This window comes from Centroberyx gerrardi, chromosome 18 (genome assembly GCF_048128805.1).
Source record: "Centroberyx gerrardi isolate f3 chromosome 18, fCenGer3.hap1.cur.20231027, whole genome shotgun sequence".
NCBI lineage: Eukaryota > Metazoa > Chordata > Actinopteri > Beryciformes > Berycidae > Centroberyx > Centroberyx gerrardi.
This window is the reverse complement of record NC_136014.1, coordinates 14867230-14890862: the sequence shown is the minus strand read 5'-3', so window position 1 is coordinate 14890862 and position 23633 is coordinate 14867230. Positions and strand designations below refer to the sequence as shown.

General features: G+C 42.0%; 3 protein-coding genes across 3 annotated transcripts; 2 read left to right on the top strand and 1 right to left on the bottom strand.

Moving 5' to 3' along the window:
* Window positions 1-251: 251 nt before the first annotated feature.
* ngs (notochord granular surface) lies at window positions 252-4818 on the bottom strand. Its single transcript, XM_071908331.2, has 11 exons — window positions 4622-4818; window positions 3940-4105; window positions 3419-3568; window positions 3056-3175; window positions 2735-2830; window positions 2066-2200; window positions 1698-1808; window positions 1462-1572; window positions 1085-1209; window positions 513-824; window positions 252-345 (listed from the first exon to the last, which is right to left on the bottom strand). Exons 1-11 carry the CDS (start codon window positions 4816-4818, stop codon window positions 252-254), a joined length of 1617 nt encoding a protein of 538 aa, XP_071764432.2.
* An 891-nt stretch (window positions 4819-5709) lies between these two features.
* Window positions 5710-13410, top strand: ccnc (cyclin C). Its single transcript, XM_071903835.2, has 12 exons — window positions 5710-5849; window positions 6233-6339; window positions 6819-6903; window positions 7087-7156; window positions 7351-7402; window positions 7519-7574; window positions 8784-8819; window positions 8926-9017; window positions 9191-9258; window positions 9369-9448; window positions 10352-10470; window positions 11488-13410. Exons 1-12 carry the CDS (start codon window positions 5818-5820, stop codon window positions 11540-11542), a joined length of 852 nt encoding a protein of 283 aa, XP_071759936.1. The 5' UTR covers window positions 5710-5817; the 3' UTR covers window positions 11543-13410.
* A 1354-nt stretch (window positions 13411-14764) lies between these two features.
* On the top strand, window positions 14765-23095 carry faxca (failed axon connections homolog, metaxin like GST domain containing a). The gene is made up of 6 exons (XM_071907987.2): window positions 14765-15024; window positions 18038-18173; window positions 18840-19036; window positions 20187-20404; window positions 21335-21451; window positions 22773-23095. Exons 1-6 carry the CDS (start codon window positions 14765-14767, stop codon window positions 23093-23095), a joined length of 1251 nt encoding a protein of 416 aa, XP_071764088.2.
* The last annotated feature ends 538 nt before the right edge of the window (window positions 23096-23633 follow it).

Sequence of the window (23633 nt, the reverse complement as noted above, 5' to 3'; positions counted from 1 at the left end):
GAGAGGAGTACTTGGTACATGATGTGAAGATGCAAACTTTACACATTCCTTGAAACAAGCAGGCATTGTGTTGGAAGTGGGAGTTCCTCTTATTGCTTTACAATGTGTTTTTGTTCAATTCACATTGATTTTAAGCCATTTGAAAGCATTGTATTAATAAAAATCTGAATAACATGACCTGAAACCTTGGTGTGCAGTATACAGTCATAGATTACTGTGAGGTTAGCCCAGTAAGACTTGGTGTAGACGGTCTATTCCTCATCTGTGTCATCGGCTGCTCCAGAAATGGTGATGGTGCGCTCCTGTGTGTTGCTCTCATAAGTGTCCTCATCTGTCTTAACTGTTCTGGGAGAAAAGGGCAACAGGTGGAGAAATAAGATTAAGAAATATTACTGTATTGGCTGATAAGAAGACATTCTGATTGAGCACAAATGACAGAAAACATTGGTGAAGGCTTATCAGTGCCAGTTTCTCTCCTGAGATCAGGAGACAGAGTAAAAGTCACCCTCTACCTGATGAGGAGAGTCTTCCTCTCAGACATCTCAGTTGCCTGCTCATCTGTGCTGCCGTCTGTCTGGCTCTCTGATGACGCCACCTCCACCAGTCCTCCATTAGCACCCGGGGCTTTCTCAGCTCCGGTGCTGGGGGCTCCACCCAGCGCTGCAGCCTCAGGAGGGGCAGGGCCAACAGGAGCTGAGACTGAGACTGAGGCTGAGGCTGAGGCTGCGCTTATGCTAGCACTGGAAGCGATGGATCTTCCTCCTAACAGGGACATGCTATGGACCATGGTGCTCAGACGGCTGTCCTCCCCCTCAATCAGCTTCCTGCAAAATAAACATATACAGGAGTGAAATGCGCATGAATGCTGCATATACAACAAACAACAGCCTGTGTGCAGTGATGCTTTATAAGGTTCCTACAAAATAGAAAGATCAAAACAAGGAGGAGCACTGTTATTGCTCCATCTTACATTTTATACTTGATCTAAAACAATCACCCTTACAGATTGTAGAACTGCCATGGTGTTTGGCTCTGCTAGGGTTCACCCCCACCCAACACCCAATACCAGTGGCTGTTTGCTCACCTGTAGGTGGTGATCTCAATCTCCAGGGCCATCTTGACATTCAGCAGGTCTTGGTATTCCCGCAACAGCAGAGCGATCTTCTCTTTGGTCACCTTCAGTTCCAGCTTTATCGCCTCTATACGCTCCTGTGGAATAGAATAGAATAGAATTGAATAGCTTTATTTGGGGGGAACTCCAAGCCGTATAGATGACCAGAAAAAGACTTGAAATGATACTTCATATTAATTAAGAAAAGCTGATATCTGCTTAGTGTGTGCTCATTAGACAACTGAATTGCCTGAGTGAAAATTAATAGGAGCTATTCCAGATTAAAGAAAATCAAAGGAGCGCCCTGTTTTTCCACTAACTAATCAGACTAACAAGGTCAGTTCACTTGCCTGCAAGTCTTCCTCTTCCTTCTTGTATCTCTCCACCGCATCACGGATCTGAACCTCCAAATATTCATTCTTTGTCTTCAGTGACTCCAACTCACGCTCCTTGCTGAGGAGCTACACACACACACACACACACACACACACACACACACACACACACAAACGTGTTAATGCTAAGGAGAAGTGATGCTAAGTCTTTGTTGATATAATCATCAACAAAGATAGAAAATCATACTCACATCTTTCTTGTAGCCTGCAATTTCTTCTCGCACACTTCGAACACTTTGAACGTGTTTGTTGGACGCGACGCTCAGGTCCTGGAACTTTGTCTTGTACCAAGAGTCCATTTCCTGGGGAAGCACAAACATGTGAAGTGCTTTGATGAATTGTGTAACAGCTCTGTGTAGCCTTATATACTGATTATCATAGAACATTGTAATGTTGACAGGTATGGTATTAACATCAGTAAGTTTCAGTGAAATAATTTGTCACACTTCCTTCAGGTGTGCGTAGCTTAAGACTTCTGCGTATATGAGAGTGCCTTCATATTAAAAAAGACACGCCCTCCAAAGTTTGAACATGATGTGGCGTCATTACTCCACCATACCTGCAGGTTTTTGGCGGCAATGCTGTCGTACTGAGACTGGATCTGTCTGAGAGCGGAGGAGAGGTCTGGGAGACCAAAGGTCAGGTCCACCTTGGATGCTGATGAATAGATCTGCTGCATCAGCTCCTCAATTTCCTTTCAGTGGGTCAGAGTCAAACAGTCAGAAAAACAGTGCTGCCTCAAACACCTCTTGCAAAACACTGATGCCAAAACACTGTGTGGTCTGTACTTCAAATCAAGTTTTTTACAAGACATAATGTTGGTCTATACTCACTAACCAGCTCTTCTTGACCTCCTGCTCATATACAATAATACAACTAATAAATGTGAAAGGTGACTTTAAAAACACAAGTTAATACTACTTGATCCAATAAGGGGTTAAAAAATATAGAAACAGTGTGTTCTGCTGTTACCTAAGCTGTTTATCCCAAACTACTGCCATCACTCCAAACACAACTTTAACCTCCACAGTCTCCTACGCATCCTTCACACTGTGCTGATAATTGGTCTGTTTACATTCTGACTCATAACAATAATTACCAGCTCATTAAACCATTAATGACAAAATGAATGGTATGCCAGCTAATGACTCATCAATACAGCATAAACAGACAAACAGAGGGTGGACACACACACACACACACACACACACACACACACACACATTACCTCTTTGTGAACCCTCTGCAGGAAGGCCAGCTGAACCTCTAGGTTTTCCAGCTGCTTCTCCAGTCCAATTCGTGCTGAGGTGGCTTTATCCACATCCTGTAAGACAGATAGCCACATAGGATTTGGATGGTTGGGTAAGGTAATAGTCCTTTGTGCACATACACCCTCAGCGATACAATTCAATTTTACTTTTACAGGAGAGAATCAGTTATCGAAGTTGTGTACCCAAGTTTTCTAAATTCACAGCTAGATTTTGCCTGTCTTTGGCTTACTATCTTTGAAGTTGTGAAAAGCCAGACTTTTGTTTCTGCTGTGTCTTACCGGACGGAAAGCCTCAATCTCCTGCTCAGCCTTCTTCCTGGCCTCCAGAGCCTCATCATATTTAGCCTTTAGCACTGCCAGCTGGCCTGACATGGCCTCCTTGGCCGCCACAGCCAGGTCCTGCACAGACCAGAGACACCATGGTCAAACAATAGTTAAATGGAAAAATGGAGCAGATAATGGAGTGGCATGCAGCATGAATGTTACCAAAAAGACCTGAACAAACATTGTGAAACACGCCTGGCCTTCAAATTAGTCAGAGCAACAAACCATGATCTACTGTATGAATGTCACTGAATTTAGAAATGGAGAGTAGCTTATGATAGCCTATATGTTGTGTTCATGAGATATGACCTCCCTCACCCTCTGGACTCTCATTTGCTCAGCAATCCTGTTGAGTTCCTTCAGCTGAGACTCATACAGCTGCCTGAGGCCTGATGATTTGAGAAAGCGGTTCTGCAGAGCCTCAATCTCAACCTCCAGCAGCTTGTTTTTCGACTCCAGGGTACGCACCTACAGAGGGGAACACAGAAGATACAGGCCTACATGATGATTAGGACCTAAAAATGCGAAGAATGACAGTAGTTATGTTACTATACTGTAGGGATAGTTGAGGTATTTTTTCAGAGCTAGAGGTTTCTGGGTGGAGAAAGGCCGGGGGGGAGGTGAGATTGCAGAATTCAAAATGTAATGAAACAACAATGATATAAATTATGAATTATATTAAAATGAAAAAAGAGCAATCGAGAGAAGTGTATGTAACTGAGACCTTGACTGTGGCATTTTTTTACCTCAGGCATGGCTACAAGGCAAGAACTGAGGTATGACAGCCAGTGCACAAATTCTCGTGTGTGTGTTTGTGTTTGTGTGTGTGTGGCTCTTGCCTTTTCAATGTAGACTGCCAGACGGTCATTGAGGGCTACCATCTCCTGCCTCTCGCTGCTTCGAGTCGTCATGAAAGCCTGGTTCTCCGCTGCGGCCGCATCCAGATCCAGTTTCGGCCCAAGCCCCATGGACATACCGAAACACAACGATCCCATACTCGCACTGCTGTAGGCAGGACCAGAAAGGGACATCCATTAAACCAATCCATTTTTTTTAATTATTATTTATTAAGGGAATACTGATTGAGCACATACTCATGCTCTTTACAGCTACATCACAGACTTCAACTGAGGAGTTCTATTGGGACTATTGGGGTTATAAGTGCTTTGCTCAAAGGTGTAGAGAAAGATTATTCATTCACTTTGCCCTCACAGGTTTTCCCAGTCTGGGATTCAAACCTGCTACATTCTGTTTCTGTAACCTCTAACCTCTTTCTCTCACATCCCAAATCAATTGCATCATCACTGATTACTGATCATGAACTCATAATACCAATTTCTAAACCATTTTTTAAAACTTAATGGCACCAGATTTAGGATAACAAATGTAATATGTATCTATATATATAGATATATATTTTCAACAAACACTCTTCTGTTTCTATTGACTAAAATAGGGGGTGGATTTGAAAGTCATTGAAAAAATATGAATACACAAAAGTAGGTCCAATCATCCAGGTACCTGGTGATGCGGGACTTGTTGGAGAGGGCCCTGCGCCCCATCGTCCCTCCACTTCGGGAATAGCTGGCCGACCGATGGCGAACCTCCCTGCGGGTGGGAGACGGACTGGACACCCGGACCTGATAGAAAGCAGGTGCGGCCACGGTGCCCTCGAAATGACGGCGGTAGGAAGACATCCTCTCTGGGCTGCGGCTCATGTTGACGTTCCTGTGACTTCTGCAACTTCACTTCACTGCTGGAAACCAGTCACTCACATCTTCAGCCGGTGGTGGGGTTTTTATATAGGCCCTTCATGGCTTGCTTTACCCAGCCCTCCCCTCACTACTGCAGAGGAATGTCGAACCTCCCCAGCCCATGGGTGACCGTCCCCACAAATATCTATCAAGGTTCCGTCAAGAAATAAGGTTATTAAAATAGACGGTTGAATGAGTCTGAATTCATTTATTTTCATCGTTTTATTTAAATGTATAACAATGAAATTCTCCGATCTCCATGGATGGACAGGGCTACCCTGCATACATATATAGACTACACATAGATGAATTACTTTAATGTGGCTTTGGGTGTATGGATTTATTCACATTGGTCGACACACTACATTTAGTCATATTAGGCTGAGGCGAGGCTAGTGTGTGTGTGTGTGTGTGTGTGTGTGTGTGTGTGTGTGTGTGTGTGTGTTTGGGAGGGGGTTGATGATGGATGCTCATTATGTATTTCTCTTTTTATGATGGGATCATAGCTTATACTTAACATCACTAGATCACTGAGATGAGATCATTCTTCCATGCACTCTGCTGGAAGCGCACACGTGCACGGCATTAAGGTCAGTGGAAGAGCGAACATCCATCCATCCATCCACCCACCCACCCATCCATCCATCCATCAATTTTTCTACTGAAATTATGAAAACAATCGGATAGTATTTTGTTATCAAATACATATGGAAAACTAATAAGAAAATGTACATATGAATACTCGTACATTTAAAAACTATAAACCATGTTTTATATTAAACGTTCTATCTTACCGGAACAAATGTTTCGGAACCTTTCGGCGGAATCTTCTGTGCTCCTCCGGAGTGGATTTGACGTCGCTCTCATAGTTGACTAGCATAACTACTTTCCTTCTGGTATCCACCTCTTTGTTGGAAAATACTATCAATTTAAAGTGTACTCTTCTACCTCAACTGCTACGATATGGCAGGAAACTTCTGGCAGAGCTCCCACTAGTAAGTTTCCATTCGAAATTTGACACATTAGGGTTTTATTTTGTAAATCACCTTGTTTGTTTTGAGGCCTAGCCGTGTATTTTGCAGTAACGTAAGCTAACGCTAACAATGTCTCATAAACTCGGGTTACGGAGGAAAACAAATATTGAAATGCAAAGACAGCTTTAAAAGATATTATTACGTTTTAAAAGATAAATTAGACTAGCTTCCTGTCAGGTTTTCTAACGCTTTGTTGTGGGCTAAGTTAGATGGATAGCTGTCTCGCTAATACAAATTATCTAGCGTTAACCTAGGTTAATGTTTTGCTACCTGTTAGCTTTGTTGTTTACAAACTGGCCAGCGTAACTTTTAGTAAACTTCACTATTTATTTTCTGTTTTAAAGTCTGCAGTGGGTTCTGGACAAGCAGGACCTGATGAAGGAGCGCCAGAAGGACCTGAAGTTTCTCACAGAAGAGGAATACTGGAAACTGCAGATATTCTTTGCCAATGGTACTTAGATTTTTATTTTGTGTAGCCTGGGATCCTGCACTCCTCAATTACAGCACCTGCTAACTTCACCCACTGAATACGTTCAAAGTTATAGCATCATATTAGTACTGACAATGATTGCCAGAGGCAGCTAAAGGTGTATAATTCGAGAGGTAATAATTCTCTGATCTTGGTGTGTTTAGTAATACACTACACAACAACAAAAGAATAACATAATAATAATAACTTTATTTGTATAGCATGTTTCTAAAAACAATGTTTACAAAGTGCTTTACATACAATAAAACACAGAGACAGTGATGTAAAAGTACCCCAATTTAATAGAATAATGTTAGATAAAAAGAATACATAAATAAATGAAGTATATAAATAAAAGGACATAAACTGAATAGTGAAAATCAGTTTATGTACTGAAAAGTAAAGTCTAATGTGCTCTGATTTTATTTATGTTTGATTCCTTATCTTCATGTCTGTCTCAGTCATCCAGGCTCTGGGGGAACACCTGAAGTTGCGGCAGCAAGTCATCGCTACAGCAACTGTCTACTTCAAACGCTTCTATGCCAGGTAAGTAAGGAGCTTGAGTTAGTGAGCAGTGTGGCCTTGTCCCAAGACTTGATGTTATTGTAGCTCTTGATAGCAGGGTAGTAGGATATTTGTTGTCACCTAACACACAAATGCACAGGCATGCACTCAATTTGCAACTTTACTAGTAGAAAAGCTTGTAACTGTTTATCTTTTTGTTTGTAGGTACTCCTTGAAAAGTATAGATCCAGTGCTCATGGCTCCTACGTGTGTTTTCCTGGCTTCTAAAGTTGAGGTATGGGAACTTTTGTGCTGACAATGAGACAAGTATTTTATTTCGAGCATCTCAGCCGGTGGTAAATCATGGGGAGATGTAATGAGATCAAAATAGTCTGTCTCAGGTTTCGATTTCTTCTGCTTTCCTCTTATCCATGTCATAGCTTTGCTGTGTTTGTCTGATCTGAGCTCACACATTTATGCCTCCTCCAGGAATTTGGAGTTGTATCCAACACCAGGCTGATCTCTGCAGCAACGTCTGTATGTAAGTGACCAGATTCATTAACAGATTTCCTAAACATTTGTGAGTATAACGCCACTTTTTAATTACGAAATGTGACGGAAACAATATAATGAATGATTTTTTTTTTACTCAAACAGTGAAAACAAGATTTTCCTATGCCTTCCCAAAGGAGTTTCCTTACAGAATGAATCATGTAAGTAAAATGCTACTGCAACACTGTGTGCTTGAAGCATTAGGCAGCATAATCCCTCCACCCTAAAGCTACATGTAATTAACCAATTAATCATGTAAACCGTATGCCAGTGGAGCAGCTGTACCATGGAACGAACACACTGATTATTAGTATTGTTTTCCTGCTGCCTCTGCAGAGTTATTTATGCATTACTACGCTACATTACAGCATGCCATGAACCCCTTGCAGTGTGTATCACAGTGTCGCCATATCGGTGTCTACCAATACGCGAGATTCCACAACTAATGTTCGCACACCTATGACGAAACTCCCGTTGCCGTGGGAGATAGCTTTGACCGTGGCTGCCTGCATACGTGTGTGTGTGTGCATTCATGCTGCCCTGCATCTCTCGTTTTGGTGTCAAGTGGTTTAGATGACCGGCAGCTTATTTATCCACGATCTCCACGGAGTTGCCAGGACATCACCGGGGCTGTCCTGACACCCCGCCTGTCCAGAAAGCCGTGTAAATGATTATTTATGCCGCACCAGTATGGAGGGATAAAAGGAGAAGTGACTCACACTGTGGAGAATAAGTTGGCAGGACGCTGTGACTCCTAAACATAATTTTTTCATATGCGCTCTCTGTAGACCTATAGTGAGGGTGGGTGTTGGTGGTATGGGGACTGATAATAACTGTGATTAGTCATTAGTCAGAAGAGGAGAGAAATAACTCATTTCACTTGTTCATACGATTTGCGAGAAGTTCTTGTGATTGGGCAATATTGTCAGTCAGTGGAAAATGGGCATAGTTTGTGAATACAATGATCCATTTTTATATAGATGCATTTACAGACTCCAATAGGTGTAAATCTGAGCTGTGGCCAGTCACTGAAAACAAGGACTGTTACATAAATGTACATGCATCACACACCATGAACACAAAATATCAAACTCCCCAAACAGAAGTAGCAGACCTTCCTTTCCCCCAAATGAACCACTTATTTTTGCATTAATTTAAGTATTAATTTCCCTCTTGAGAATGGTGTATTTTTGTACCTGAAGTAGTCTAGAGCAAATTACATGTGAGGAGCCTCAATATTTTTGTTTTTGTTGTACCCTAATAAGAATTAGTCATCAGTGTTTTCATCCTAACATTGTGAAACGGTGTCAGTATCTGGTTTGACATGCTGCATGTTTAATAAAATCCCAACTTGTGTCTCTTCTTAACAGATATTAGAATGTGAGTTCTACCTGCTGGAGTTGATGGTGAGTGGAGAGAGCTGTCTCTTTGCTACTTAGAAACTAGGCTGTGATTGGCTTGATCGGGTGGGTGGTTGGTTGACTTATTGATGATGTAATATGTGTGTTTCAGGACTGCTGCCTGATTGTGTACCACCCCTACAGACCGCTGCTGCAGTATGTGCAGGATATGGGGCAGGAGGACATGCTACTGCCCCTGGCCTGGTATGATATTGTCTGTGCACGTGTTTATATGTGTGTCTGTTTTGTTTACTTGTTAGAGCAGAAGTTCTCTGTTGATGTGGAAAAACAATAAAATGCAAAACGTAGAAACTTGCATGTAAATATTAGTGGCAGTATTACTCAGTATCTTTGCTGTCATCTTCTTTCTTTACTAGGCGAATAGTGAATGACACGTACAGGACAGATCTGTGTCTGCTCTACCCGCCCTTCATGATTGCCTTGGGTAAGATCTGTCCCCTTGCATTTCTCACTGCAGCTACATAATGTAATTACTGACTCCAAATAAGCTCTATTAAATGAAACATGATCAGTCTTCTCCTTCTTCTCCTGTAGCCTGTCTGCATGTTGCCTGTGTGGTACAGCAGAAGGATGCCAGGCAGTGGTTTGCGGAGCTCTCTGTTGATATGGACAAAGTAAGACTGGCCCCCGCTGCATTGTAAAACTCTGCTTTATATGTTGTTTTTGATGGAGATAATTGAGGTTGAGACGGATGCATTTGACACATATAGAAACCTTTTCTCTCATGATGTGACAAGTGTCTGGTGAAGAGAAATATCCACCCAAAATTCAAAATGTCAATGTACCCTTTTAAGAGAAAGTAGATAGTTATATAAAACTCCAGTGTTCTGCTCAGGAGGGACGATATTTTATCAAGAGAATTACTACCTATTAAAGCTACAATATGCAACTTTTTGCTTTGAGGCAGTGAAGTGTAATGCTAGTCCTGCCCTAGTTCCCCCCCAGTTGGACAAGTTCACACCCCAAAACTGTCACTCATCTTGATGGGCTGTCTGCCTTCAAACGGCATCTAGCCTGAGGCTGAGAAACCAGCATCCTTAAAGCCACCACAGGCTTTGAAGAAGTAGATGATGAATGCGGGCAATCTGCATTGGGGAACAAAAAGCCCAATGTTCACCCGTGTTTTTGAGCAGGTCTTGGCTGTTTAATGTTTAATGCACTTGATAGCCACAACCCAGGTCACTGCTGGCCGTGCCCCTTTGACACTCGCCCACTGCATACTGTATGCCCCAAAACATCCCAAACATGATTGAAAAGCCAATTTCAGGCAAACAGGGAAATTTAGTCATGTACTGATAATGTATAATATGTCTTCTTTATGTATTGTTTTAATGTGAGAAAAGTTGCATATTGCAGGTTTAATGCAAAGAACATTTGATTCAAAGCATGCAAGCCCGTTGAGCCAAAAGAGAGCCATTTATACTTGGTGACTATTTTCACTTATTTGAGAGCCTTGTTTAATGACTAGCTGTGGGCTAATGTGAGTTATCTTGTATTTACCTATGCTTTCTGTCAAGATCCTGGAGATCATCCGTGTGATTCTGAAGCTGTACGACCAGTGGAAAAATTTTGACGATAGGAAGGAGATGGCTGCTGTGCTGAACAAGATGCCGAAACCCAAGCCTCCTCCTAACAGGTACATCTGACTTGGTTCTGTATATCTGCTCTGTCGATACGTACAGGCATTTCATAGATTTCTGACAACTTTACATTTTTCTCAAATATTTAAATAATGTAGTTGGACATTAAACCATGTGCAAACAGCATAAAGGTGCATTTATTAATAAGTTACCATGGTGTCATACTGAATGAGAACAACCTCCCAGTGATACTGTTCAGTCAGGAAACTACTGCGCTGGGTTTTCTCAACAGCGTTTGATCTTGAGAATTCACAGCATGCTTCACACAGAATTCCTAGACAGCTCTTTGAATATTTCACTAGGGGTTCCCAGAGGTTTCTGTTAAGAGAAAATTGCAAAAGGCATTTGAAGATCTACGTTAAGAACCATAAAAAATATTATATACCAATATAATACCAATACAGATTTGTATTGTAGTCCTGCACTTCCATCTACAGGTTCAGTTGTTTCCACTGATTACTTTTCTTATGTTATAGAATACAGGTGGTGCCAGCATGGTGCAGCTTTGACTGTTTAAATTTGGAAGATGAATCACATTGCAAAGAAAAAAATCACTACCCACTAAATATATAGGCTAGCCTATGGCAATATTGTGTGCAGTATTTTCAAAAAGATTTGAAGAACAACTAAATGAAAAGTCAATTGTAAATACATGCAAATGTCCTCATGGGTTCAGTAGCACTCTGAGATAAGACACCACTTTTTTTTTTAAAGTCCAAAGAGCTGCAGTGCTACTTGCTTGATGTAGTGTTTAGGTTAGACTGCAGTGACTGTCTGCAACTAATAACACATTCCCTTCAAAGAGATGAAGTAGTCATGTTAAACTACAGCTTTCACATGCTACAAGACTTGTGAATGGTTTTGGGGAAACACTCCTGAACTTAATGTCTTGATGATTTTAGTGATTTCTTAATACTACAATGCCTTTAGGGAAGCCCACCTCCTTTTTAATATTTCTCACTGTACTGTGCCTCAACTTACCATCTCCCTCTGCCTCCCTGTGCTGTTTCTAGTGAGAGCGACCAGAGCTCCAACGGGAGCCAAAACAACTCCTACAGCCAGTCCTAGGCAGTGCATGGGATCCACAGTGTTGATGTAGTGAGGATGGACCTTTTTTTAAAATGTCACACAGCATAACCTTTGTGATATCAGTTGGGAAAATCACATACTTCAACTGACAGAAGACAATGTCCCTTCTCCTTCCACTGACAACCCCACCCAAAATAGAGGGCCACTTCTTCACACACTCAGTCCCCCTCTCTGATCAGTATGGGCTTACGAACGCCAAAATGCCTGCATTGAACAGCATTGAACAGCCAATCGGTGACAACAGGGAGTTGTGTTGTGGAACCCGTGGGGAAGAGGGGAGCTGGGAATGTGGGGGAACCGACCGGAGAACCTTGGGGTTTACAGCTATACAGTGTGATGGTTTGGTAAAAAAAAAAGATTGGTTTAATGTCATCGTGATGATCCTGGCATCCTTGAACAGTCTCGGGGAGCAAGTCATTTGATATGGAGCTCCGTGGGATTCGAGAAAACTTGATCACTAGTACTGTGTGTGTGTGTGTGTGTGTGTGTGCGTGTGCGTACGTACGTGTGAGTGCCCAGTCTGGGAGGGTTTTCATTCCTCAGGGACTATAGTACTCTTCTCTACAGGTGTCTATAAGATGATTTGATCGTGTGCTGTTAGAGAGCGGATCTGATTGGATATCAGTCTGTGCAACTGTGATGTGACTGGATACCCTGCCGTCTGCGGTCTGTGCAGGTTGGTCATGGACTTTGGCAGGAAAAATCCCAAGAGAGAATGTAGGCTCCTCTTAAAGGTAGATATGAGCTCTTTGAATATCTGAATTTACTGTTACGAATCATGATCACCCCTCCTCCCCGCGCCCCTTTTCCAGTTGTAAATAGCCTTATAATTCTATTCATTTATTTTATCTTTGGAAATAATGAACTGGTTTAGCTACATAATTGTGCTTCAGATGAAAGTGCCCCTCTTTGTTTTACTGTCATGTTTCAGTTTGCCTGCTGCAAAGCTTATTCTTCATTTTATTATAGTTTTTTTTTTTCCCACTTTTTCTGCATTAGGTTTAGAATAATGTTTTGTGTTAATTTTTTTTTTTTTTAATTCTAAGTTTTTATTTTTTACTAGTCAATCAAATGCTTTTTTGCAGTGCCGTCTTAAAGGCAAAGTTTCAGTTGTACATTCTTATTCTTTGTGTGCACCTCCTATCATGTATTTAATCATTCAATTGTGGCAATATATGTGTGCATATACCTGTAGATGTCTATATATTTTTGTGATGTAATACAGTGGGAGTTGTGTGTGGCTGTATTCAAAACAAGGTGCTTGAATGCCTTACAAAATAAAAGCTGCTGGTTAAAGAGAAAACCCTTCATACAAGCACACTGTCCCATTCAGGGGAACTGTAAGACGTTTTAAGAGGGGGGATTTATTGTTGCTGGATGCATCATAATGTTTTTTTCCCTCACTGGCTTCCTTTTTACTTCATTTCTGTTACTGTTAGGAAAACAACTGGATAGGAGTGTAAACAGCTTACTAAAGACCACCTTCATTTAATTTTCTCCTGTTCATCCCTCTGCTGAAAGGGAAGGAAATGAGTCAAATGAAGCCACTGAGACAAGTTGGATGCAGCCTTGGTCTGCTTTGCCTTCTGGCATTTTCTTCCCCCCTCAACAGGCTCCATCTGTTGCGTTACTGTTCACTTGAGTGGGAGTAATAAAGGGCTTTACCCCACCGAACTAGATCCTAGATTCTGTTTTTTCAAGTATTACTTGAAATTGTACGTATATCATTTTGGAAGCTCTTTTGTGGTAATAAAATGTATGTTGTGCAGAACAAAGTGGTTTACTGCCTCTTGTTGAAGCCGTTATATCACCGTCTCCATTATGTTTTGTAATATAACATGGGGAGCTAAGGGAATATCCTAGCCTCTAACCTACAAAGTCATTTGCTTACCCAACTTCAATGCATGGTCAGTACACTGGCTGTGGTACGACCCCTAGTGGTAGCTCTAAAGAATACATAACTGGTTACATATCTGTCTTGACAAAACTGACCTGTACATTTTTAATTAAATGAATCTGCAGTAATACATAAAAGGATTACCCTTCAAAACTGTAAAAGTGAACTATTGTGTTTACGATTCAAAGAACATAAGTAGTATGTTAATGCACTGAATAGCATCAGAGCCTGTATTTACCAGTGGTTACCTCTAGGAGTTGGTACCAAGAGGCACAGTCTCCTTGACGTCACTTCAGTTGCGTGAAGTCAGCAAAGGAGAGCAGGAATAATACCGGAAGTTGGGGGAATTTGCCTTCAAAATAAAAGCGTTTGTCAGTTGTGTGTAGAACAAGAACAAAAACTGTACCAAATCTTCAGTGGAATCATCACATTAAATATGGGGTGAAACAGTCAAATTTAGATTACAATTTGTTATGGTGCGTGGCGTTTTCTGATGAAAATGATTATTTCCTTATGGATGGTTAAATTTAAGGCAAAATAATTCATATTAGCAGCAGTTGTGCCACAGCTATGGGTTAAAATGGACTTTTTCAAAGTTGTGTATAGGCCTTTATGTTTTGTGATTGAGTCTTTCCTTGTGTTTTCTTTTTTTTTGTTATTACAAAATACACAATATAGGCTATGGCATCTTATGTGGGGTTTTATTGCTATGAATTATGGCTATTATATGGTTTCAATTTTGCTTTAATTCTTGGTTTAATTTCTCTGTAGGCTACATTTCCCTTCAGCATTTTATTCTTTCTACATTTTCTTAATGTATTGTTCATGTTTTTATTTATAAGGCTACTCACATTTTTTTTTTTATTTATCTCATAAAGCACTTTGCTACTCTGTTTTGATAAATGCACCATAAATAAAGGTTATTATTATTACAGTCACATATTGCTAGAGAATGTACAGATTCCTCCATAAATATATTCTACTTTTTTCATAGTGGCACTTCTGTATTAGTCCAAAAATGTACACGGACTTTTAATACGGCTTTTATTTTGAAAGCTGTGACCGGAAACCCTATTGTTTATTCTGTCTCGCTTGACATTGAGGAGCGGTACAGCCAGCAAGCTCCGGGCGGGCTGCGGAGGATGTCGACCCCGCTGCGGGGACAAGCTCCAGGCGGGATGCTTCTCGCCAGTCGCCTCTTCCTCGCCGCATGCCGCACCTCGCCCCCTCGGCACCCATGAAGCCTCCGTTGATGAAGCCCAGACCTGCCAGAGTGAGGCGGAAAGAGGCCGGAGACAGAGAGCATGTACTGGCGCGTCGGGTTCGCCTGGACGCGGTCGTGTGTGGTTGATCTTGGCCGGAACCAGAGCTTCTCCTTCGGCCTGCTGGGCTCCGATGAGCAGCTCTCGTTTTATGGGTACATTATCGCCTACCCACTGCAGGACTACGGCGGGATCATGTCAGCTCTGGGCTCGGACTCGTGGTGGCGGAAAACGCTGTATTTGACTGGAGGGGCTCTGCTCGCCGCTGCTGCCTATCTGCTGCACGAACTGCTCGCCATCAGGTACCAACAACACAGAGGCTGTCAGTGAGAGTCACTGAAACTGCAGGGTGCAGCACTTCTGTTCACACTCAGTACCGCGGGCCAGTGCTCAGATCGATCTGAAAACTGTCGTGGTTTTTACTCTGGTGTCATTCTACCCGCTCTGAATCTTCCAGCTCTGGTGTATTTTCCTTGGGGTTTGATATTACTTAATCTTATCAGGTTGGGCGGGGTGAGAGCGGAGTCGGTGGAGAATAAGGAGTCGTGAGTGGGTGGGTTGTGATGTAACGGGTCCCCCCTCCACCACCACCACCAAGGAGATTTCCATGTTTATTAGCCTGCTTAGAGCCTGTGAAGAAATGAAATGATTGACTTAAGGGAAGTGTTATGGCTTTCGTTTGCGGCCTTGCTTCAAACCGATTAAGATAACAGACTAATGGAAAAGGCTTATTTCCTGTGTGTTGTCTCTCTGCGAGGTTAGTCTGCGGACTATAACAGGCCTATTCACAACAGCTCTCTTGTTATTTGAAAAGAAATACATGGCAAAGGGTGACTTTCATTTGTCAGCATCTCAAGGACGTGAGATGGTGTAGTGGTCCATCCTTTGCTTGCTTGCTTTATTGTGACCCCCCCTTTCCCGACTTTCGGTGTTTGCTGGTCCCAATCCTGCTGTCTACAACGCTGCAGTTGTGGAAAATTACCTTTTAGAAGCTCTCATGTAAAAATATACACACAAAAGCCAAACCCACAAACATTTGCTAATGGGAATTCGCAGCCATTAATAAAGGGAAATGGTTGCTTGATGGATAGGACTAGGCTGTATTTTTAATCAGCTATATTACTTGGCTGGAATACGGTTTTGGGTGACCGACTTAGGACGCTGTTGTCCTTAAACAAACATCTCAGGTTACCTGCAGCCCAGGCCCACTGCCGACTTATAACTCCTATAATATTTTACAAGGATGGTATACAAATATCACAACAAAAACATTGCAGTCATACCATAGGGGATGAAAAAATACCATAAATTATGATAAGGTCACTATAAATTCACTATACGGTGATACAGTCGGTAAGTCCCAGTAGGAATATTATAGGGATGTTATAGCGATTTTTCGTGAAGGAATGGCTCACATAACAACAAATGACATTCTGATCTACTAGGCCCTTCATATACACACATTGAAATCGATGCAGGAGTCGATTTTAATTTTTTTTTGGGAGTAAATCTACGCTGTAGTTTGTGTAGTTATTATAAAAAGTTCATTTGGATTGAATTCATCTGGACTGCGTATCTTAGGTGGCCTGCATGCTTTTGCGGCATGTTTTTTCTCCAAGCCGTTTTGTTATTGTCCAGTCTGACGGTTAAATGTTGCGGCTGTCTCTCTTCTTGTCTATTTTTAGGCTAGGCAATTGCTCCCTGTTTTATCTTGCCATCCCTCTATGCTTTTATATCAAATAGGAATGTATCATTAGGTGATTGCACCCCAAACAGCCTTTTCTTAGTCAGCGGGCATTTCAGCACCACAGTGAAGCGGACAGCTCCGAGGCGCTGATGCGATGTTTTCACGTTTCAGCACTTTGCAAAGTGGACAGCTCCCTCAATTCTGCATTACGCTCACGTGAATTGGTTGCCGTTTGTACTGTGTGCGTGCAGGCGGTATGCTCGTCCAGTAGTAACTCGACTAGTATCCATGTTAATGCACCATAATTCCTCACAAGGGTATGCTCATCATTTTGACATTGTAGTGTTGGCTACATTGGCTACATCGCCCTTGGCTGAGGAGGATTCAGGCCTGCAACTTGCTCAGCTCCTCAGTGACTTGGTTGCAGATCATTTGATGCGTTCAATCAGCAGCATCATTCTAAACTGATAGTAAAACACCAGCCTACACTATCAAATAATCATTAATGTGATGCATTATTGATCACCTCAGGGAAATCATTCCCCCCCTTCCAGTGAGGTCAGAGAGCAGGTCAGCTACAGAACAGCGCCCCTGCTGGTCGGGATTCACTCTCTTGCTCAAGTCAGCAGTGCGGTGGTTTGGTTGTTTGTCTTTAACTACTAGGCCACCATGCCACCCCGAGATGTTTAGATACATTTAGAGATGTTGAACAGGCTGCGTAAGCTGTCTGTGCAGCCACACAGGAGTATGGCATGTGTGGCTTTTGATAGGGAATGTAAACACATCAGACAAAAAGCAAGTGAACTGTTGATGGGCAATCAATAATGAGAGGAGCATTTTTAAAGTAAAGATTGTTCTTTTGTGTTTAAGCAAACGTTAGAAAAAGATGATTTACACTCAAAAAGAAGGAGGTTTTCCAAACTGCTTATGTTCTCGTTATGCTATTTATTTTTTTATAAATGCACAAGAAACATCATGCACAAACATTTTGGCTGGTGCTTTCATCAGTGTGCAGGCTCCTGCACATTGAAGAAGGTGCACCAAACAAAGCAGGAGTGAGCGAGGTGATCCCTTCTGCAGACTTGTTTAAACAAGCAACAACTCTCCCTGCTCTAAATACCTTTATATCAGGTATTCAGATGTTTAATGCTCAAGTTACTTCTCAGCAAGGTCAGATCGTGAATCAGTAGGACTTACCTTTTTGATCTGGATGCCCAACAGTCTGAGAGCTTATCTAAAAAGGGCAAACATACATTATGAAAGATTTTTTTAAATAATGAATACGGTTCACATAACTCTTGTTATTTTAAGCTGAGTGTGGACCTCAACTTAAAATAACAGCATGAAGGATCGGAGGGTATCAGTGAAGGGGAAACTCAAAATAGATGCAGAGAGACTTGAGTCCCTGGGAAACCGAGGCAGCGGGGTCATATGTGGTCTCAGGGATCAGGGAAAGGTACAGTGTCACTATATGAAGATAGTTTAACACAGATCAGCTATATTTTGAAGTATTTAAAATATATACAGAACAGTATATAAATCACATTATTGTAGATGGCTCACCTCGCCTCACCTAAGGTTTTCCCCCACTGGATGACCTACAGCTTTGTCATTCTTGCTCCATCCAGGAAGGAGGAAGAGCTGGACTCTAAAGATGCCATCATACTCCACCAGTTCTCCAGGCCCAAGACCGGCGCCCCATCCCTGTCCCCTTTCTGCCTCAAGATGGAGACCTACCTCCGCATGGTCGACCTGCCCTACCAGGTAGGGCTGTGTTTGTGTGAAAGAGAGAGATCTTGCCTCTCTTGCATGTATTTCATCTGTTTTTCTCAAGGCGAACAGCTAGCAGTACACATTTACATGCCTAAACATATTCTGTACAAATGTTCTTCTATTTGTATACCTGTCCATGTCTGCAGCTAGTGGTGCACACTTGAAAATCCACTTTGAGAAGTAATGATGCACATTTTGTACACTCTGCTGTAAACTATAGATCTGTAAACTGCAACCGTGTTCTAAAATGTAAATCAGGGAATGAGGACTTTTTATGTGTTTTATTTATTTCTGGTAAAATCCTCAATATCTTGTCATATTACGTGTTACTTATTATCTCATATTATTATCCTCAAAACTCATAATCATCTTAATCTACATTTGAGTCTCTGCTGCTGCAATGACCTGGTTTCACAGGGATAATTAAAGTTAAAGTTTCATACAAATCTTTTCCTTTCATTTTCTCTCCATCCATTTCCATCTTCCCTCTCCCAATCCCAACTCATCTCCCACGTCATTCCTTCCCTCTCTCTGTCTAACCCCCTCTCCTTTACTATCATGTTTTTCATCCCCTCTTACTTCCCCTCCTTTCTCTTTTTCCTGACCCCATCCACCCCTACTTTCCCCTCCTCTCCTCAATCCCTTTCCCTCTTCCAGAACTACTTTGATGGGAAGCTTTCGCCGCAGGGGAAGATGCCGTGGATCGAGTACAACCGGGAGCAGGTGTGCGGCACCGAATTCATCATCGATTTCCTGGAGGAGCGGCTGGGCGTGAGCCTCAACAAGAGCCTGACGCCGCAGGAGAGGGCCGTGTCCCGCGCCATCACCAAAATGGTGGAGGAGCACTTCTACTGGTGAGGGACTGCCGGAGCTCAGATGGCTTTTTTTTTTTGTACACTTATAGCAGTGCACTTTACTCATGAGGAGGAGGATTGGGAGGAGGGAAAGGGGGAGAAGGAGCAGCAGGAAGTGTTGGGCTGAAATAGTAGGATGTTCTGTGGCAGCGGATGTGAATTAGCATTTAGGATTAACTGCTTAGCCAAAACACTGTTGACAGGGAAGGAGGAGTGGGGTGTGAAAGGAGGCGGACAGGTTTTATCTTTCATTTATAAAAGGAAATCTCAGCATTTCCGAAAGCAAACCTGTAGACGTTTTAAAACAATGGTGCTCAAAAACATTGCTGGTCCAGCATGTTGGGTTATTTCTGTGCCAAATCGCTTTGTGTGAAGGGGTTTTATTATAAAAGAATGCCTGTTCAAGCTTTCTTGAGATTTCCGGTGTTACGTGTCGACCCACTGAGATACCAAGTGTGTCCTCCCAAGTGTTTGTGTGTGTGTCAGTGTGTGTTTTGTGTGCTTGTGTGTATATGAGTCTCTATGTCTTGTTAGATCTATAGAAAAAGCTCTTTAGACTGTTTCAAAGTCTAGATGAAAGACAAAAAGTGATCAAACAACTGTGATCGGGCCCCTAAACTGTGGAACAACCCCCCCAAGGAAAAATATAATTAACAAACTCTGTGTCTTCTTTTAGGACACAGCTGAAAACTCATTTTTATAAAATTGAATTTAACTAATAACTTGTAGCTCATCATTATTATTAGAATCATATGGTTGATTGTTTCTTGATACATTTTGATATGTATTCTTTTATAATACAGCATTTTGTAATTTGGTTGAGAAAATTGCTGCACAAATATAGTTCTGCTATAGTGATACTATAGTTCTAGTTTTCTTCATCTTCTTCTTCTTCTTCTTCTTCTTCTTCTTCACTTTATTCTTCTCTTTATTCTTTTTCTCTTTATTCTTTTTCTTCTTATTATTGCTGTTAAAATTAGTAGTAGCAGTAGTAGGAGTAGTAGTAGTTGTAGTAGTTGTAGTAGTTGTAGTAATAGCGGTAGTAGTAGTAGTAGTAGTAGTAATAGTAGTACTAATTCTGAGATGTGTGTGTATGTGTATTTATACATATTTATTTGTGTGTTTGTGCGTGTGTGTGTGTGTGTGTCAGGACCATTGCTTACTGTCAGTGGGTGGACAACCTGGAGGAGACCCAGAAGATGCTGTCGGTGAGCGGGCCGCTGAGTGACCTACTCAAGTGGATCCTGAGTCACCTGACCGGCGGGATCGTTAAGCGGGAGATGTACGGCCACGGGATTGGACGCTTCTCTAAGGAGGAAGTCTACGCCTTGATGGAGAAGGACATGCGCACCCTGGCCACTCTGCTAGGTACGAAGGCCAGGGACTACTTTATTGATCTCAAATAAGGCGTGATGTCATGATTGTGAAATATTAATCCTTATAATTTGGAAGATTGCAGTCTATAATAATCTACATTGCGATCAACTGGGGGAATCACAAATAGAATTGTGAACGTTATAAGTTATATTTCACATATAATATATTGGGTATTGTTGAGATTATTTACCAATCAAGCCAGTCATCACAAATTTGTCCATATAAGAGTCTTCAGTAGAGCAGAGCTTGTTTTTTATCAGCCTTTATTGAATCTACTTTGTATCCAAAGTGATCTCAGGACATTAGTTCCTGTAAATATGAAACTTTTACACATTTTGCGTCTCCTGTGCTTTCACATAATTTACCCTGGAAGTGGTTCCAAAAGTCTGTGGGTAAAGTAAAAAAAAAATCTTACAGCTTTCCAATGTGTGCCATGAGAACTATAACCAGAGACAGCGAGTTTGTAATTGCAGAGGGAAGGCAGTGGTTGCAAAATATGTAAAGTAGCGCATTGCTGACCTCTTCTGGTGCAAACTAAGCACTACAGTCCAGAATCAATACATAACCTCTGGCCGTTGATGATGGTAGATCTGAGAGAGACAGGTCTAGAAGATGTAAGTTGAGCTCTGATGCCTTTTACTTTATGCCCAGAGGTGAAATCCGATTTTTCTCCGTATCATTTCTCGTACCATCTTTAAAAATACGATTCATTTCTGAGTGTCAAAACACTATTGCATTTTTTATATTGACATATCTTGGATCATGGCAAGACCCAATGCTGTCAGATGTCTTTGAAACTAGTCTTGCATCACCTCAAGCTGCTCTGTGTACCAGACAGGAGAAAAAAAAGACTTAAAAGGAAGAGGATACCTATTCAGTGACTGATATATCTGATATAGCTTTGTCTCTGTGCTGTCTTAGGTGATAAGAAATACCTAATGGGCTCCAAGCTTTCCACGGTTGACGCTGCGGTGTTCAGTCACCTGGCCCCGGCCATGTGGACGCTGCCAGGAACACGGCCTGAGCAGCTTATCAAAGGTGAGGTCATCAACATGGGACGATCTACAATTCATGGTGCATCCACGTACATGTATATCCACGTACATGTATATATATGTATATATATATATATATTCTAGTATTTTTTATGTGTATTATTTTTAGCCTGTGTCTCATAACTCTAAATGAGTGGTCCTCAACCTCCTTTTTTATTGGGGTACTGTGTTTGTTGCTCTGTTTGACCTGTACGTTGAGGAGTGACACATAAATAAAATTATATCTATGTATCTATCTACATGCAGGGTACATCTAACTTGCATCCAGTCTCTTTTTATGTCTGTTTACATCTCAACATTATCAGAGGTGGAAAGTAACTAAGTACATTTACTCAAGTATTGTACATAAGTACGGTTTTGAGGTACTGGCACTTTACTTGAGTGTTTCCATTTTGTGAGACTTTATACTTTTTACTAGATTTCAGAGGGAAATATTGTACTTTTTACTCCACGACATTTATCTGACAGCTGTAGTTACTGGTTACTGGTACATTTTACTGCTAATACTTCTATACTTTTACTTAAGTAAACTGTTACTTAAACTTTTACTTTTAATGGACTATTTTTCCATTATGGTATTGTTACTTTTACTTAAGTAAAGGATTTGAGTACTTTTTTCACCACTGAACATTATTAATTTTCACTATTTTATAGTCGATTGCCAGTGGAAATAGACAAATATGCATCATGACAGGTTAACACAAAAACTGAATAGATGGTTCACTGATGATCTAAATATAATTTGTTTGGAAGAGACTTCACAGGAAGTTGATTAATTTGTACCACAGGAGCACAGGAGCATGTTTTTTGCCTGTTTTTTTTCTGCTTCGCCATTCCTGTCTGTATGTATCTATAACTTAATTAATTTGATGAATATTCTGCACTGTGTGGAAGAGTAATCATCTCCACTTCCTGTAGACACATGGCTCAATAACAATAATAATGATGTGATACTTGCTATTGATCCCCCGTAGGGAAATTCTCTTTTCGCTTGCCTGCCTAAGGAGCTGCTAGGGATTCAGTGTCTTCCTTGCCGACAGAAGGCTTCAACCCAGGTCATCCAGTTGAAGGACGGCCTCTCTAAGCACTACACCAGCCTGCCGCCCCTAAACAGCAAAGGATAGATCAGGGAAATTTGCATGTTGAGTAGGGCTGGGTGAGAAGTCTGAAAGGTTAGAAATCAAAACAGAAAAGAGTTGATTTCAGGCAAAATCACATTAAGGAAAATCAGAGGAAGGATGGATTCACCAAGAGGATTGCATGACCTTTGCGGAGTGTGATACTGAGCTCTCTGTCCCCTCCAGGTGAGCTGATCAACCTGGCCATGTACTGCGAGCGGATCCGCCGGCGATTCTGGCCCGAGTGGTTCGTGGACCTGGAGGACTTCTGCTACAACGACACCACAGAGGAGAGCGACTCGCCCTCCAAACTCCCCGATCTGGGCCTCTACTCCCGCACGGACACTTTCCAGGACGACACGCGCACACACACACACACACACACACACACGCCGCACACTCACACGTCAGTGGACCCACACTCGCCTGACAGCGACCGCACAGGCCACTCGCTTTATGACTCGGACATGGACACCGAGTGCTCGGACATAGAGCAGCTCAAGTGTTGACAGAACACAGTTACACACCACATAGATACACACACATACGCACGCGGCAAGTGGGAGTTGCATCCCACCTGAACACATGCCCCCTACCTCTTAAAATAACTGTTGGGGAGTATTTTCGGTGTCTTATTGCCTGTGTCAGCGGCGAAGTTAAGGACTCAGAGGTTCTTCTTGCACAATGTAGTGGAGGAAATGACAGACTCCAATGGAAGGAGAGAGACTGAAGCATAGATAGAGCGGGAAAGAGTGACAAAGGGAGAGACAGAAGCAAGAGAAAGAAATAATAAAGAGAGGAAGATAAGAAAAATAACGAGGCAGCAGATGAGTCGCAGTGGAGGAGAAGATAAAAGAGAGCGAAGAACAGATTGAACGTAAGAAGTACAAATAGAGAAACCAGGAGTAAATGACGCCATTGCTGAGAAACTCCTCCACGTGGTCGACATCATCCGCAGTCGCAGCTGCTGCCTGTCGTCACGTTGCCGTCACCATGGCAACTACGTGTGTGTGACCCCCGTGTCCCCCATAGTGATCCGCACCACCC